This window comes from Schistocerca gregaria, chromosome 8, assembly GCF_023897955.1.
Source record: "Schistocerca gregaria isolate iqSchGreg1 chromosome 8, iqSchGreg1.2, whole genome shotgun sequence".
Taxonomy (NCBI): Eukaryota; Metazoa; Arthropoda; class Insecta; order Orthoptera; family Acrididae; genus Schistocerca; species Schistocerca gregaria.
In genome coordinates, this window is record NC_064927.1 from 243,887,497 (window position 1) to 243,903,486 (window position 15,990).

Sequence of the window (15,990 nt, forward strand, 5' to 3'; positions counted from 1 at the left end):
TTGTTCAATGTACCAGTAACTATTATATTTTCGAAAATATTATGTTCGAGAAATAAAAAGAAATTTAGATTTGGGTCATGTTGATCCCAGTGGTACTCAGTGCAAAAAAACCGTTTATAAATTTTTATGAGTTTTAAACATAAAACTTTACGAAATATCGCTGGATACAATTGACTCAGAGAGACAAAGTCAAAAGTTTAGAAAAAAAATAGCATTGGAAACAAGTGAGATATGACTTTTAAGGTGCTTGTGGGGTCATATTGACCTGCGTGGTACTAGGAAGAATACAACAGCTGATGCAAGAAACCCAAACAATAGGTACTCAAACAAGCGGGAAATAATATTGTCAATGTTGCTGGTGTTTCGTGTAACAGCTGTTCAACATAACATCCATAATTCCATTTTCATCAATGTTATGTTGAAGAAACAGACAAGCAATTTCAGTTGGGATCGTAATGACCCTAGTAATACTCATTGCAAAAGCGATGAACAAATTTTAATGTCTTGTAAATATAAAAACGGACAAAACATCATTGTATACAGTTGACTCAGAGGGTGAAAGTCAAGTATTTTGAAAATAATTATTTTGAAAACATCGTAGGTATACATTTCCAATGTGCATATTATGGGGTCGTATTGATCCCAGTAGTACTAAGAAAATTAAATAATTATTTTCTGCTTTTTAATTTTTGTGTGTGAAATTTTGCAGTCGATTTCAAACATTTTGATGAGAGAATACAACAGACGTTTGGTAAATTTCAGGATTATTTCAGTTTCTCTTAACCTGAGGCAACCAATACATTGCTTCCTCCCACTATTACCTCACGGAAAGACCTCAAGGGTAAAAATGAAAGATAATAAAGCTCACATGGGGACTTCATCAACAACCGTTCTTTCCACGAAACTTTCGGGGGTGGAAAAGGAAAAGGGGAAAATAGTGGTGGTACACAAAGTAACTCCCGTCACATACTAGACGCCAAAGAGGGTTAATATTGCAGTGTCATCGAGCTCTGAGCTATGTTGAATGTTTCAAATCTAACTCATCGTGAAACGGTAATGGTAAACAAAATACTCGCCGCACACGCCAGACAAAAACGAGAGTTCATTATCGCTCAGTTCTGAGCTTTTTTGAAAGTTTTAAGACTCCATCTCATCGGGAAGGTAGTTTATAATCACGACGTGTTAGGAATGACAACACACTATCTTTTATTTTGGCGCAGTGTAGAGGCATTTCTCGCTTATTCACGTACGTTTCTATCAGTTATACGTTGCTTTTATTTCGATATGGAAGTGAGGCAGTCGATAATATACATTTCAGTCTTGAGCCAAGCCCTGTGGCCATACATAGTTCGTGGGATAAAGCTGGAACTGCTGCTCAAACCTATTATTGAATGCTGGGTCGAGACTGCTGACCTGCCACGCAGACCCGTTGCAGTCCCCAGCGAAGAAGTCTCCATCGCTTCCCAGAGGGCTAACTGGGAAATTCGCCTGTGGTCCCTGAAGGTCACTGATTGGTGGTGCTTGCCACTGGGAATGAAATCTTCCCTGTTCCTGGGTGGGAGGAGCGATCGTGGTGGGCAGGTATGAGGGCGGCTGGTAGTCTGGATGGTAGCCAGAAAGCGTTTCCGGTTGCCCAGGAGCGCCGTCAGGTCTGTAATCGAAATACGCCTCAGTGCCAGCAGGAGGAGGACCATTTGGTGCCCCCTGGTGATAGTTTCCTGCAGGGAATCCATTGACATTGTTTGGTGGGTTCAGATGGCCTAAGTTCTGCTGCACATCGTTTTGATAGCTCTGGCGCTGACGAAAGTTCTGAGGATTCTCTGGAAAATTTTGATGCTGTGGAGACTGCAGGTAATGTTGGTGCTGTTGCGTCTTCAGATAGTTCTGGTTCGCTGGAGCCTTCATATAGTCGAAGTTCCCTGGCGGCTCGTAGTAGCCACGATTTTCTGGAGTCTTTGTGTAATCGTAGTTCCGATACTGTCTCTGATGATAACTGCCAGTTGGTGGTAGCAGTGGTGGACTCGTGGACGAAGGCGGCTGGTAGCGGCTGTTGCGTTTACCAGGAAGGTAGTAGTATGATGCAGGCTTCTTGTAGTAGGGCCCATTGCTATTCTGGTAACCTACATCATTCCTGTCGATCTGAAACAAATAGAGCGATTTATTTAATAGACGCTGCACAGTTGGTGTTTCTGCTCTTTCTGGAAGTAAAAAGCTCTTTCTAATAGCTAAACTAAATGATAATTGCACTAGTCCACACTGTGAAGCGAGACAGTGTTGGCTCGGATTATAATTGTTGCGTCAGCCAGCCACTTTCCACAAATCGCATTTTCCCAATTTGTGTTCACGTTTCAGTTTCTAGCAGCAAGTACATTTATAGATAAAATGATTAGAATTGCCTTGGACAGTTCTGTGCTCTAAGGGTACAGTTATGTCAGAAATGGATAAAAGTGTGATAGTACCTTCTCAGGCAAGTAGTGTACAGTACTTGTCTATGAAAAAGTAAGGAAAACGGGGAGATGAGAGGGGATGAGAAGGGAGGCAAATTTCCTTCATGGCATCTGGTGTCAACCGTACACATCTGATCATTGTTCGTTTACCTACTGGGGTCTGGCGTCCTACCATCTGACTGACAGAACAGTAGAGTTACAACAGTAGGAGGGCATTTGAAAAGTCCGTGCAAATTCCGAGAGATGGCAGCACCGGCAAGTATCGAGGTCATGTTTAGTTAGTAGCGTCTTTGGATAGAACGCACATTAAGTTTCAACCATATTGGTCTTTTTCTTTGTGTTTGGCATTCGTGTGAATCAAGGAAGTCGAGTGATTGTTAAAAACTGGACGAAAAAGAATTTCGTGCGGTGATCAAACATTACTTTATGAAAGGCAAAACGTCTCAGGAGACTAAAGAGAAGCTTGATAAACATTACGGTGACTCTTCTCCTTCGATTAGAACAGTTTATAAGTGATTTCAAAATTTTCGGAGTGGCCATATGGGCACAAGTGACGCTGAACGTTCTGGTCACCGTGTGGAGGTTACGACTCCAGAAATCATTGATAAAATCCATGATATTGTGATGGACGACACAAGAGTTAAGGTGCGTGAGATTGCTAGTGCTGTGGGCATCTCGAATGAATGGGTACATAATATTTTGCATAAACATTTGGACATGAGAAAGCTATCCGCAAGATGGGTTCCACGATTGCTCACATTTGACCATAAACCGAATCGCTTGAAGTGTTGCAAGGATAGTTTGCAACTGTTCAGGAAGAATCTGCAGACTTTAACAGTTGTTTCGTCACTGTGGATGAAACATGGATACATTGTTATACTCCTGAGACCAAACAACAATCAAAACATTGGGTTACCAAGGGAGAATTTGACCAAAAAAGGGGAAGACCATTCTTTCAGCCGGATAGGTTATGGCGACTGTCTTTCAGGATTCGCAAGGGATAATCCTCATCGACTATCTGGAAAAGGGTAAAACTATTACAGGTACATATTATTCACCGTTATTGGACCGTTTGAAAAACGAGCTGCAAGAAAAACGCCGGCGATTGGACCGCAAAAAAGTCCTTTTCCATCACGATAATGCACCAGCACACACCTCAGCAGTTGTGAGCGCAAAATTAATGGAAACAGGATTCCAACTCGTTTCACATCCCCCCTATTCTCCACACTTGGCTCCCTCTGACTAGTGTTTGTTCCCCAGTTTGAAGAAATGGCTGTCGGGACAAAGATTTTATTCAAACACGGAGGTGACTGCAGCAACTAATAGCTATTTTGCAGACTTGGACAATTCCTATTATTCAGAAGGGATCAACAAATTAGGACAGCGTTGGACGAAGTGTATAAGTCTAAAAGGAGGCTATGTCGAAAATAAAAAATGTTTACCCCAAACACGTAAGTAGTTTTTATTTTTGCATAGACTTTTCATACACCCCTTGTACCATTGCATGAACCCAGAAGAGGGGGATGGGAGAAGACTGGGGAGAGGGAGAGGAGGTGGATAGCGATGAGGGACAGGGAAGGAGGAGGCAAAGAAGGGGATAGGGCGGAGGAGAATGGGGGAAGAGAAGTATAGGGCAAGAAGAGGGAGAGGGGTGGAGAGGGGGAGGGGTGATAGGAGTGAGAGGAAAATGATGATTATACAGGACAGGCAAGAAGGGGATAGTAGGGAGATGGAGGAGAGGATGCGGCGTGAGACGAGGGATAAGAGAAACCAAAAGTTCACTTCTACATATTACCGATAGCAGTTGAAATTTCTTTTGCAAGTAAATGGCTCTGAGCACTATGTGACTTAACTTCTGACGTCATCAGTCGCCTAGAACTTAGAACTAATTAAACCTAATTAACCTATGGACATCACACACATCCATGCCCGAGGCAGGATTCGAACCTGCGACCGTAGCGATCGCTCGGCTCCAGACTGTAGCGTCTAGAACCGCACGGTCACTCCGGCCGGCTTTTGCAAGTAAGGCTAATCTAGTGGAAGTTCAAGTTTTCAGCTGCAGTGCATAGACTGGTGAACGAATTAGTTGCATGGGAAGACAGTCATTGATTAGACTGACCAGTGACATTCTCAGATCTCATTCCTGTCGAGAACTTTTGGGATGCATTGAAAAGACGATCTGCAGCCCTTCAGTCTCCATTAAGGATGTTTCTAGATCTCCCCACATCTCATTCCTAGGATGGCATCAAATGCCAGTAAAAATCTAGAACCAGTTCATAGACAGCTGTCACATCACTAACGAATATGTATAGTAGTAAGGGGTAATTGTATTCGCTGTTGACTGTTTTGCTGAAACAGAGATTTTACAATTTCACAAATTTTCTAATTGCATACTGTTGTACTCCTAACTGCTGTGGTCAAGCTTCGCCTTGTATTATAACGTTTGAGATACCCTGTTCGATAAATAGGTTCCCATTAACAGATTATGTTAATCTTTTGGACATGTTGTGATTAATTCCTTATGTCACTCACCTGGTTGAAGTAATAAGTGGGTGGCGTCTGGTAAAGGTTGTAGTTGCCAGTGATCTGCGTGGGCGTCGGTGGTCGGTACCCGGGCTGGTAGCTGGGAGCGCCGAGCACTTGCGCCAGAACGGTGAACGCGCCAGTGGAGTTTCCAGAGGCATTGCTGGAGGGCAGCACTGTCGCGTACGTCACTATAGCAACTCCACCCTCCGTGAGAACGGCCGTGCTCCGGTTTTCAGAGCCGCAAGCCCTGGGAAAGCGCGGAACCATGTTTAAATGGACTTCTTTCCCTGACTAGAACATTCCTTAGGAAACCATTTATTTTCAATTATGAGAAATGTGTGCATATATATGGTGTAACAGGTATAACTATAGATATTTTTGTTGGTGACTGAGGACAGTGCATTGAACAACATATATTTTTAGTTTGGGTAGTACCTCCAATTACATTGGCAAAAGCAAGCCATTAATGCTTATTTCTTATTTCCTCCCTGGGCAACAGGTCAGTTGTTGAAGTGTGGACACATGTACAGAAAATGACTGGCTATACTGACAGGGATAGTCCAGTTAAGTGGTGCAGCTGCAACCATACAGGAAACGTCAGGTAGAATGTTTGACACAGAGAAAAAACAACCAGCACACCAATGTGTGTACTCATTACGGTACTGCATGTAAAAATATCTTTACTTACAACCAAAACACACACCATATATATATATATATATATATATATATATATATATATATATATATATATATATATATATATATATAGGGTGAGTCACCTAACATTACCGCTGGATATATTTCGTAAACCACATCAAATACTGACGAATCGATTCCACAGACCGAACGTGAGGAGAGGGGCTAGTGTAATTGGTTAATACAAACCATACAAAAATGCACGGAAGTATGTTTTTTAACACAAACCTACGTTTTTTAAATGGAACCCCGTTAGTTTTGTTAGCACATCTAACATATAAACAAATACGTAATCAGTGCCGTTTGTTGAATTGTAAAATGTTAATTAGATCCGGAGATATTGTAACCTAAAGTTGACGCTTGAGTACCACTCCTCCGCTGTTCGATCGTGTGTATCGGAGAGCACCGAATTACTTAGGGATCCAAAGAGAACGGTGATGGACCTTAGGTACAGAAGAAACTGGAACAGCACATTACGTCCGCATGCTAACACCTTTTTATTGGTCTTTTTCACTGACGCACATGTACATTACCATGAGGTGTGAGGTACACGTACACACGTGGTTTCCGTTTTCAATTACGGAGTGGAATAGAGTGTGCCCCGACATGTCAGGCCAATAGTTGTTCAATGTGGTGGCCATCATTTGCTGCACACAATTGCAATCTCTGGCGTAATGAATGTCGTACACGCCGCAGTACATCTGGTGTAATGTCGCCGCAGGCTGCCACAATACGTTGTTTCATATCCTCTGGGGTTGTAGGCACATCACGGTACACACACAGAAAGAAGTCCAGAGGTGTAAGATCAGGAGAACGGGCTGGCCAATTTATGCGTCCTCCACGTCCTATGAAACGCTCGTCGAACATCCTGTCAGGGGTCAGCCTAGTGTTAATTGCGGAATGTGCAGGTGCACCATCATGCTGATACCACATACGTCGACGCGTTTCCAGTGGGACATTTTCGAGCAACGTTGGCAGATCATTCTGTAGAAACGCGATGTATGTTGCAGCTGTTTGGGCCCCTGCAATGAAGTGAGGACCAATGAGGTGGTCGCCAATGATTCCGCACCATACATTTACAGCCCACAGTCGCTGTCGCTCTACCTGTCTGAGCCAGCGAGGATTGTCCACGAACCAGTAATGCATGTTCCGTAGATTCACTGCCCCGTGGTTTGTGAAACCCGCTTCATCGGTAAACAGGTAGAACTGCAACGCATTCTCTGTTAATGCCCATTGACAGAATTGCACTCGATGATTAATGTCATCACCATGTAATTGCTGATGTAGCGACACATGAAACGGGTGAAAGCGGTGACGATGCAGTATGCGCATGACACTACTTTGACTCAGTCCACCGGCTCTCGCAATGTCCCGTGTACTCATGTGTGGGTTCATGGCAACAGCAGGTAACACACCAACTGCACCCGCTTCTCCTGTGACGGGCCTGTTACGGACCCGTTTGCGTGCTACGACCATACCTGTTGCATACAGTTGGCGGTAGATGTTTTGCAATGTGCGGCACGTTGGATGCTCTCTGTCCGGGTACCGTTCTGCATACACCCTGCAGGCTTCAGCTGCATTTCGTCGACACTCGCCATAGATGAGTATCATCTCCGCCTTTTCAGAGTTCGAATACACCATGGTCACAGTTCCTACAACATCACACTATCACAGACGTCTGGTAACACGGTGTACTACAGTTGGTCTGCGGAGACGAATGCAGAATAACAATAGTAGCATGCGCTACATGCGGACACTGCGACAGCTAGACCAAATCACAACAGTGCACTACAGCCACACTCGTAAACACGGTCGTCATCGTAAACATGTCCCTGCAGATGCTGCTCGCCGACCGTGGCCCGTGTTTGTTACAACACGCAACTAAACGTCGGAGGTTTCAAGCGTCAACTTTAGGTTACAATATCTCCGGATGTAATTAACATTTTACAATACAACAAACGGCAATGATTGCGTATTTGTTTGTATGTTCAGATGTGCTAACAAAACTAACGTGGTTCCATTTAAAAAAACGTAGGTTTGTGTTAAAAAACATACTTCCGTGCATGTTTGTATAGTTTGTATTAAACAGTTACACTAGCCCCTCTCCTCACGTTCGGTCTGTGGAATCGGTTCGTCAGTATTTGATGTGGTTTACAAAATATATCCAGCGATAACGTTAGCAGGAGCCGAGAAAGCGTATGTCGTGCTTGAAATGCACTCACATAAGTCAGTCATAACAGTGCAACGACACTTTAGGACGAAGTTAAACAAAGATCCACCAACTGCTAACTCCATTCGGCTATGGTATGCGCAGTTTAAAGCTTCTGGATGCCTCTGTAAGGGGAAATCAAAGGGTCGGCCTGCAGTGGGCGAAGAAACGGTTGAACGCGTGCTGGCAAGTTTCACGCGTAGCCCGCGGAAGTCGACGAATAAAGCAAGCAGGGAGCTAAACGTACCACAGCCGTCGGTTTGGAAAATCTTACGGAAAAGGCTAAAGCAGAAGCCTTACCGTTTACAATTGCTACAAGCCCTGACACCCGATGACAAAGTCAAACGCTTTGAATTTTCGGCGCGGTTGCAACAGCTCATGGAAGAGGATGCGTTCAGTGCGAAATTTGTTTCCAGTGATGAAGCAACATTTTTTCTTAATGGTGAAGTGGACACCATGTGCGATTCTGGGCCGTAGAGAATCCTCACACATTCGTACACCAAATTCGCAATTCAACAAAAGTTAAAGTGTTTTGTGCAATCTCACGGTTTAAAGTTTAAGGCCCCTTTTTCTTCTGCGCAAAAAACGTTACAGGACACGTATATCTGAACATGCTGGAAAATTGGCTCATGCCACAACTGGAAACCGACAGCGCCGACTTCATCTTTCAACAGGATGGTGCTCCACTGCACTTCCATTATGATGTTCGGCATTTCTTAAACAGGAGATTGGAAAACCAATGGATCGGTCGTGGTGGAGATCATGATCAGCAATTCATGTCATAGCCTCCACGCTCTCCTGACTTCACCCCATGTGATTTCCTTCTGTGGGGTTATGTGAAAGATTCAGTGTTTAAACCTGCTCTACCAAGAAACGTGCCAGAACTGCGAACTCGCATCAACGATGCTTTCGAACTCATTGATGGGGACATGCTGCGCCGAGTGCGGGAGGAACTTGATTATTGGCTTGATGTCTGCCGAATCACTAAAGGGGCACATATCGAACATTTGTTAATGCCTAAAAAAACTTTTTGAGTTTTTGTATGGGTGTGCAAAGCATTGTGAAAATATCTCATATATATATATATATATATATATATATATATATATATATATATATATATATATATTCCTTTAGTTGCCATCCACTACAGCCTTCGACATATAAATAGGGTGAAGTGGATATATACAGAAAAACTTTTAGAAGCGGAAGTATGAGCCAAACGAAGAAAAATAGTCTAGTCAAAACGTGCTGTAAAATGCATACCGGTACCTTAAGAGCCGAACACATGTTCACCTTCGCTTCTGTGAGGCACTTCTGTTCTACAGAAAGCACTTCGCTTTCCATATTTTAAAAAATGGGAGTGTGGACCAAAACAAGGAAGAAAGTCCAGTGAACTTGGCCTCTAAAGTGCATTCCTTAAGAGCTATGACACTGTTTCATCTTCCCTACTGTGAAACACATCTCTTGTACTAGTCCGCCTAGTTAGCTGAGTGGCAGCTTGCTTCCCTACCATGCAGCAGGCCCAGGTTCGATTCCTGGTCCAGTTGGAGATTTTCTGCCCTTGTGGACTGGGTGTTGTGCTGTCCTCATCATCACCAACGCGCAGTGCGTCCAGTGTTGGGTCACCTGAAATACAGACTTGCACCCTGAGGCCGAACTTTACCGGATGGGGACTCCCGGCCCTTAATGCCCAATGCCACACGATCACTTCATTTCATCTCCTGTACTGAACAAGTACTCGCAGTTCTTAAAGTATGCAGTCTAGAGCCCACTTTTATTGGACATTTTATCTTGTTTTCGTCCATACTACCCCCTCCCAAATAATGAAAACAAAGAGCTTGCAATAGAAGAGATGTGTTCCACAATATCGAAGATAGACAAGTTCTCACAGGTCTTAAGGTAAAACAAAAAAGTGCAAAATATCTTACTGCAAGTTGTGCAAGCTCTCATGTAGATAAGGACAATCGAAGAAACTCACTGCTGAGAAAGAGGGCACTTGCATATTACAGTGCAATGTGTGAATTCCTAAGGGGCCAAACTGCTGAGGTCATCGATCCCTTGACTTTCATACTATTTAAACTAACTTACGCTAAGAACAATACACACACCCCTGCCCGATGGACGATCGAACTTACGACGGGATTGCATATTACGGAACAAACTGCCGTTAAATCAATATGAAAGTCCGAGAACATTTTAGAAAACTTGAAGGTGAATAAAAGAATATGCACTCCTGGAAATTGAAATAAGAACACCGTGAATTCATTGTCCCAGAAAGGGGAAACTTTTTTGACACATTCCTGGGGTCAGATACATCACATGATCACACTGACAGAACCACAAGCACATAGACACAGTCAACAGAGCATGCACAATGTCGGCACTAGTACAGTGTATGTCCACCTTTCGCAGCAATGCAGGCTGCTATTCTCCCATGGAGACGATCGTAGAGATGCTGGATGTAGTGCTGTGGAATGGCTTGCCATGCCATTTCCACCTGGCGCCTCAGTTGGACCAGCGTTCGTGCTGGACGTGCAGACCGCGTGAGACGACGCTTCATCCAGTCCCAAACAGCTCAATGGGGGACAGATCCGGAGATCTTGCTGACCAGGGTAGTTGACTTACACCTTCTAGAGCACGTTGGGTGGCACGGGATACATGTGGACGTGCATTGTCCTGTTGGAACAGCAAGTTCCCTTGCCGGTCTAGGAATGGTAGAACGATGGGTTCGATGACGGTTTGGATGTACCGTGCACTATTCAGTGTCCCCTAGACGATCACCAGAGGTGTACGGCCAGTGTAGGAGATCGCTCCCCACACCATGATGCCGGGTGTTGGCCCTGTGTGCCTCGGTCGTATGCAGTCCTGATTGTGGCGCTCACCTGCACGGCGCCAAACACGCATACGACCATCATTGGCTCCAAGGCAGAAGCGACTCTCATCGCTGAAGACGACACGTCTCCATTCGTCCCTCCATTCACGCCTGTCGCGACACCACTGGAGGCGGGTTGCACGATGTTGGGGCGTAAGCGGAAGACGGCCTAACGGTGTGCGGGACCGTAGCCCAGCTTCATGGAGACACTTGCGAATGGTCCTCGCCGATACCCCAGGAGCAACAGTGTCCCTAATTTGCTGGGAAGTGGCGGTGCGGTCCCCTACGGCACTGCGTAGGATCCTACGGTCTTGGCGTGCATCCGTGCGTCGCTGCGGTCCGGTCCCAGGTCGACGGGCACGTGCACCTTCCGCCGACCACTGGCGACAACATCGATGTACTGTGGAGACCTCACGCCCCACGTGTTGAGCAATTCGGCGGTACGTCCACCCGGCCTCCCGCATGCCCACTATACGCCCTCGCTCAAAGTCCGTCAACTGCACATACGGTTCACGACCACGCTGTCGCGGCATGCTACCAGTGTTAAAGACTGCGATGGAGCTCCGTATGCCACGGCAAACTGGCTGACACTGACGGCGGCGGTGCACAAATGCTACGCAGCTAGTGCCATTCGACGGCCAACACCGCGGTTCCTGGTGTGTCCGCTGTGCCGTGCGTGTGATCATTGCTTGTACAGCCCTCTCGCAGTGTCCGGAGCAAGTATGGTGGGTCTGACACACCGGTGTCAATGTGTTCCTTTTTCCATTTCCAGGAGTGTATATGAACTTGGCAAAACACGAACCAGCTCCACATCGCTTCTTAACTCCATATCTGAATCCACTACACTATGCTGAACTGCCATATGCCTACGTCTTGTATGTTACCGTCTGCTGAAGGCATAATAGCTAATGTACTATTAATAGACATTTAATTTTAACAAATCGTATCAAGAATAACGCGGTTTTGATGGATCTTTCAATATGCCATTTCCTTCTTAACAAGCAAGTTGTAAGATGAAGATTCTTTAAGGACGTGTACAACGTTTCCTGTCATTTTATTACAACATATCGCACAAATAACGGTGCATTTTCGAGTGCTCCTCAGTGCTGTGGAGCGCTGAGGTGGCATCTATTCATAGTAAGTAAGCTGTAATATGAAATCCAGGAAACATAGACATCAACTGAAATTCAATAGGTCGCCTTTCGAGTCTGCACTGAAAAGAGAAATGATTTATGTCACTACAGTTCTCCTCTCAGATTAACTATATGAGTTACATTTCACAAGCTGATTCATCAAATTAATAACTAGAATCTTTTCTTGAGTGGTTGTTTCTCTAAGCCTGCATGGTCATCAGCCAACCAATTAGTTCTCACGTTACCTTGTTCAGTCATCATACAAAAGTTTTGCCTTGAATGTCCTGTTATACTGTAGTTTGTTTCTATACAGGTAATGCTTTGTGAACTAAAAACCCGAGACGATGACTGCAGATCACTGCCACGTTCTATTGTGTGAATTCAAATGCTGTTACTGTGACTGCTTATGGGCCTTATGATTCATAAGTGATTAGGAATTTGTTATTTTGAAATATGCGTTAGGCTCATGGCATTCTAGAGGATAAATTTGAGATTTTGCTTACTAACATCTCTGCTGTGCATATGCAGATTGAAGCGACGATGTTTGAGAGTTGGAAAGGTATCTGCAACTGTATAGTTTCAGACACGCGCCATTGATGGGTTCAGATGGGCCTTATTTACACTTTGCATGATGTAAATGGCCCCATGCGACTAGAGCCCGAGAGGCCACATATACTGCTGTTCAGCTGTGCAGAATCGGACAGCCATGTCACGTAACTTAATTCAGGAAAGGGGCGTGCCCAACAAGACATACATCCACACAGACAGTGCACAATGCGACGACTCCTGGAGTGCCAGGGACTGTCAACACGGCCACCACTATTGTGGTTTTCCTTTACACGGCAGCAGAGAGAGGCGCGGCTGCAGACAACAGAGGGAATAGGATTGGCACAACTCCGTTTGAAGAGAAGTGTCCTGCTTGTATGTATACCAGTTAATTGACGTATCCATGCGTGGAGGTCTGGAGGGGAACGGACGTTGGTAGATAGCGTTCATCGTCGTCATACGGATTTAGCACCCGGGGTGATCGATGGTACTACGCATAATTCGGTATACAACATGAGTGCCTATGCTCCGGAGCACTGATAATTTGGACGACAGGTGCTGCGTTATCCACGTGTTAATACCATACCAGCATGTACTCTGTGACATTATCTTCCAACAACATAACACAGGACCGCACACTGTCTGTGGTGTCTGCACCTGCCTCGATACAACGCTTGTTCGACTTCGGCCCTGGTCAGCCCTTTCTCCAGATCTCCCATCCATTAGAAACAACTGTTCATAGATTTCCGAGAGAGCGATTGGCATCCCACAGCTCACCAGCCATAAAGACAGGATTGAAGCAGCATCGAATGACGCGCCCGTATGTCACTCAGGCTCATATCGATACAATGACTAGCCGAGTCAAACCTACTGTCGTTCACACAGGTTCCAGCTCTGCTTATTAAATTTCACACGCTGTCTTCCCCAAATTATTTAGAAATTTAGTCATGCATTCTTCCTTCCATTCTATGCACACACCATAAGCAACATTTAGTTACTTGCTATCCTTCCTGGCCCTGCAGTTTTGATGTCCAGCAGCGTACGCGGATCTGACGACGCTTAACTACATTTTTGTGAGGGAGACGAGTCTTTGGTACTGACAGCTCAGCAGCGGAGCATAGTTGCCTAGCGAAGCCACCCAAAGACGGTCTACACGTGAGTAGGCAGCGCGAGCCACTTTCCCGTGCTCAGAATCTAAAGCGCCCTTGTCTGAAACTTAACAACCGAGTATCTTGCATGTTAACTGGTGCTGTCGTTTCGCTTTGTTGAACTACGGGGTGTCCAAAAAGTCTCTCCGCAGTGCCGTATGATTGTTCGCCTGCCTGTGTTACTTCCCTTCAATTGGACTCTCCCAACATTCCACTGTTTCGTTTATCTCATCCAGCGTCAGTAGTATAGTTAGTGTGTGCCGTTACATGTTGACGTGAACGTTTAAGTTCCTTTGTTCGTTTGTTTCGTCTTTGTCACTGTTAAAATGCTAACAATTGAAGAACGTGTGTCTTTAGTCGAACAAGTGTTCAAAGCTGGCGGTAAATACACAGCTTCAGTTCGTCAAACGTTTAATTCAGTTTTTCGGGACAGAACACTCCCACATCGCGATACTGTGCGAGATTTGATTAACAAATTTCGAAGTACGGGATCAGTGATGGATGCACCGAGAAGTGGTCGTCCTTGCGTTTTGTCTGAGGATAAACTAGTCGAAATTTCCAATAAAATGTCCACGAGTCCGAACAAGTAAGTAAGAAAACTCGCCCAGGAAATCGATGTTAGTGTCGGACGGCCCACACAACTGAAAGGAAAAAAATTAGAACTTATCCCATACAAAGTAACAGTCGTGCAAGAACTGAAAAATACTGATAATGGCAAGAGACTGCATTATTGTCAATGGTTCAAAAATGTCGTTCAACAACATGGAAGGCATGTTCTTAATAAAAGGTATTTCACTGATGAGGGATAGTTTCATTTACCCGGGTTCAAATAGTTCAAATGGCTCTGAGCACTATAGGACTTAACTTCTAAGGTCATCAGTCCCCTAGAACCTAAGGACATCACACACATCCATTCCCGAGGCAGGGCTCGAACCTGCGACCGTAGCGGTTGCGCGGTTCCAGACTGTAGGGCCTAGATCCGCTCGGCCACCCCGGCCGGCTTTACCCGGGTACATGAAATCGCAAAATTCTCGTATGTGGAGTACTGCAAATCCATTGCGTATTCATGAGGAACCACGTCATTCTATGAAAACAGGAGTTTGGATTCCAATTTCTAAACGTCGGATTATGGATCCCATATTTTTCAACGAAACAATAAACGCACAACGATACTGCAGTGATATTCTGTACCCATTCATAAGAGAACTTGCGTTAAGTGAAATACTGAACGGTTATTTTCAAGAGTGTGCAACCGCGCATACAGCTGGCGTTTCAACGTCACTGCTTGCTGATGTTTTTGGTGATCGCGTAATTTCACAGGGACTTGGCCTCCACGATCGCCTGACCTAACACCACCCGACTTTTTCTTCTGGGCTGCAGCGAAAGCAACTGTCTATAAAAACTGTCCAAAATCCATGAACTGAAAACTGCAATATCCACTTTCACTGCTTCTGTCACAGAAGAAATAAAAAGTGTTACAGCTTGTGTTCGGAAACATTATTAGACGAATTGAATCGTGTATTCAACATCAGGGGGGGACACTTTCAACATTTAATGTGAAAATCTGTAAGTAAAAATGAATATTCAATAAATTAAGAACTTGTATTTCACTGAGTTTCATTTCGGCATATTCACTGCGGCACACGGTACGCGCGGCTAACAATCATACGGCACTGCGGAGAGACTTTTTGAACACCCCGTAGAAGTCTAGATCGTAACTTACTTTCCTTTTGGTGTTTTGCGTCTTCATTTACCTCTGTTTCACTTCAAAGCATGTCCACTGCGACGAGCAGTGCAAGCTCAACACGTGAAGTGAAAATGAAGAACAAAAGTATTCTACCCAGCCAAGCCCGCAAGTTCATGTGTGCGTTAACTTACTGCTTTCAGAAAAAAAAGGAAAGAGGAGAGGCCATGCTTCGTGGTGCTCAGTTTGTAAAGAGAACTGCAACAACTTCAGAAATACGAAAAAGCAAAGGTGTAGCGACAGGTGAAGAACAATACAATAGAGATTGTGATGAGGCTGGCACAGAAAGACCACGGACAGCAGGACATAAGCAGTAGAGGAAAAATGTAAGGGACAGCTATGAAAAGTTTATAGATAAACGCTATTAGTCATCATATGCAGGGTGTAACTAGTTTCCCTTTACAGACTTTGAGAATTTCTAATGGGGACCAAGACGGTTAATTTTAGCATAGGAACTCTTGTCCGGAAATGTACCGTTTCCCTGCTTCACACAAAATACTACAACACACGTTGCTCTTTGACTCCTGCTGCTTGTCCTCTGGGCCCACAAAAGTAGTGCTCTACGTGACGACTGCCCACTTCAGCACAGATACGGTACCTCGGTACCTCGGTACCAATGTCCTGTACACACGATCAACAATCCCTTATCCTCCAGCATCCGCC

General features: G+C 44.8%; 1 protein-coding gene across 2 annotated transcripts in view; it reads right to left on the reverse strand.

Moving 5' to 3' along the window:
- Positions 1 to 479: 479 nt before the first annotated feature.
- Positions 480 to 15,990, reverse strand: part of LOC126284046 (uncharacterized) — a 38,563-nt gene continuing 23,052 nt past the window's right edge. For both annotated transcript variants that reach the window (XM_049982625.1, XM_049982623.1), the window contains exons 3-4: positions 4,980 to 5,220; positions 480 to 2,139 (exon numbers count right to left, since the gene is read on the reverse strand). In XM_049982625.1, coding sequence (XP_049838582.1) covers positions 1,315 to 2,139; positions 4,980 to 5,220 — 1,066 coding nt within the window. In that variant the 3' untranslated portion in view covers positions 480 to 1,314. The remainder of the gene's footprint in view (positions 2,140 to 4,979; positions 5,221 to 15,990) is intronic.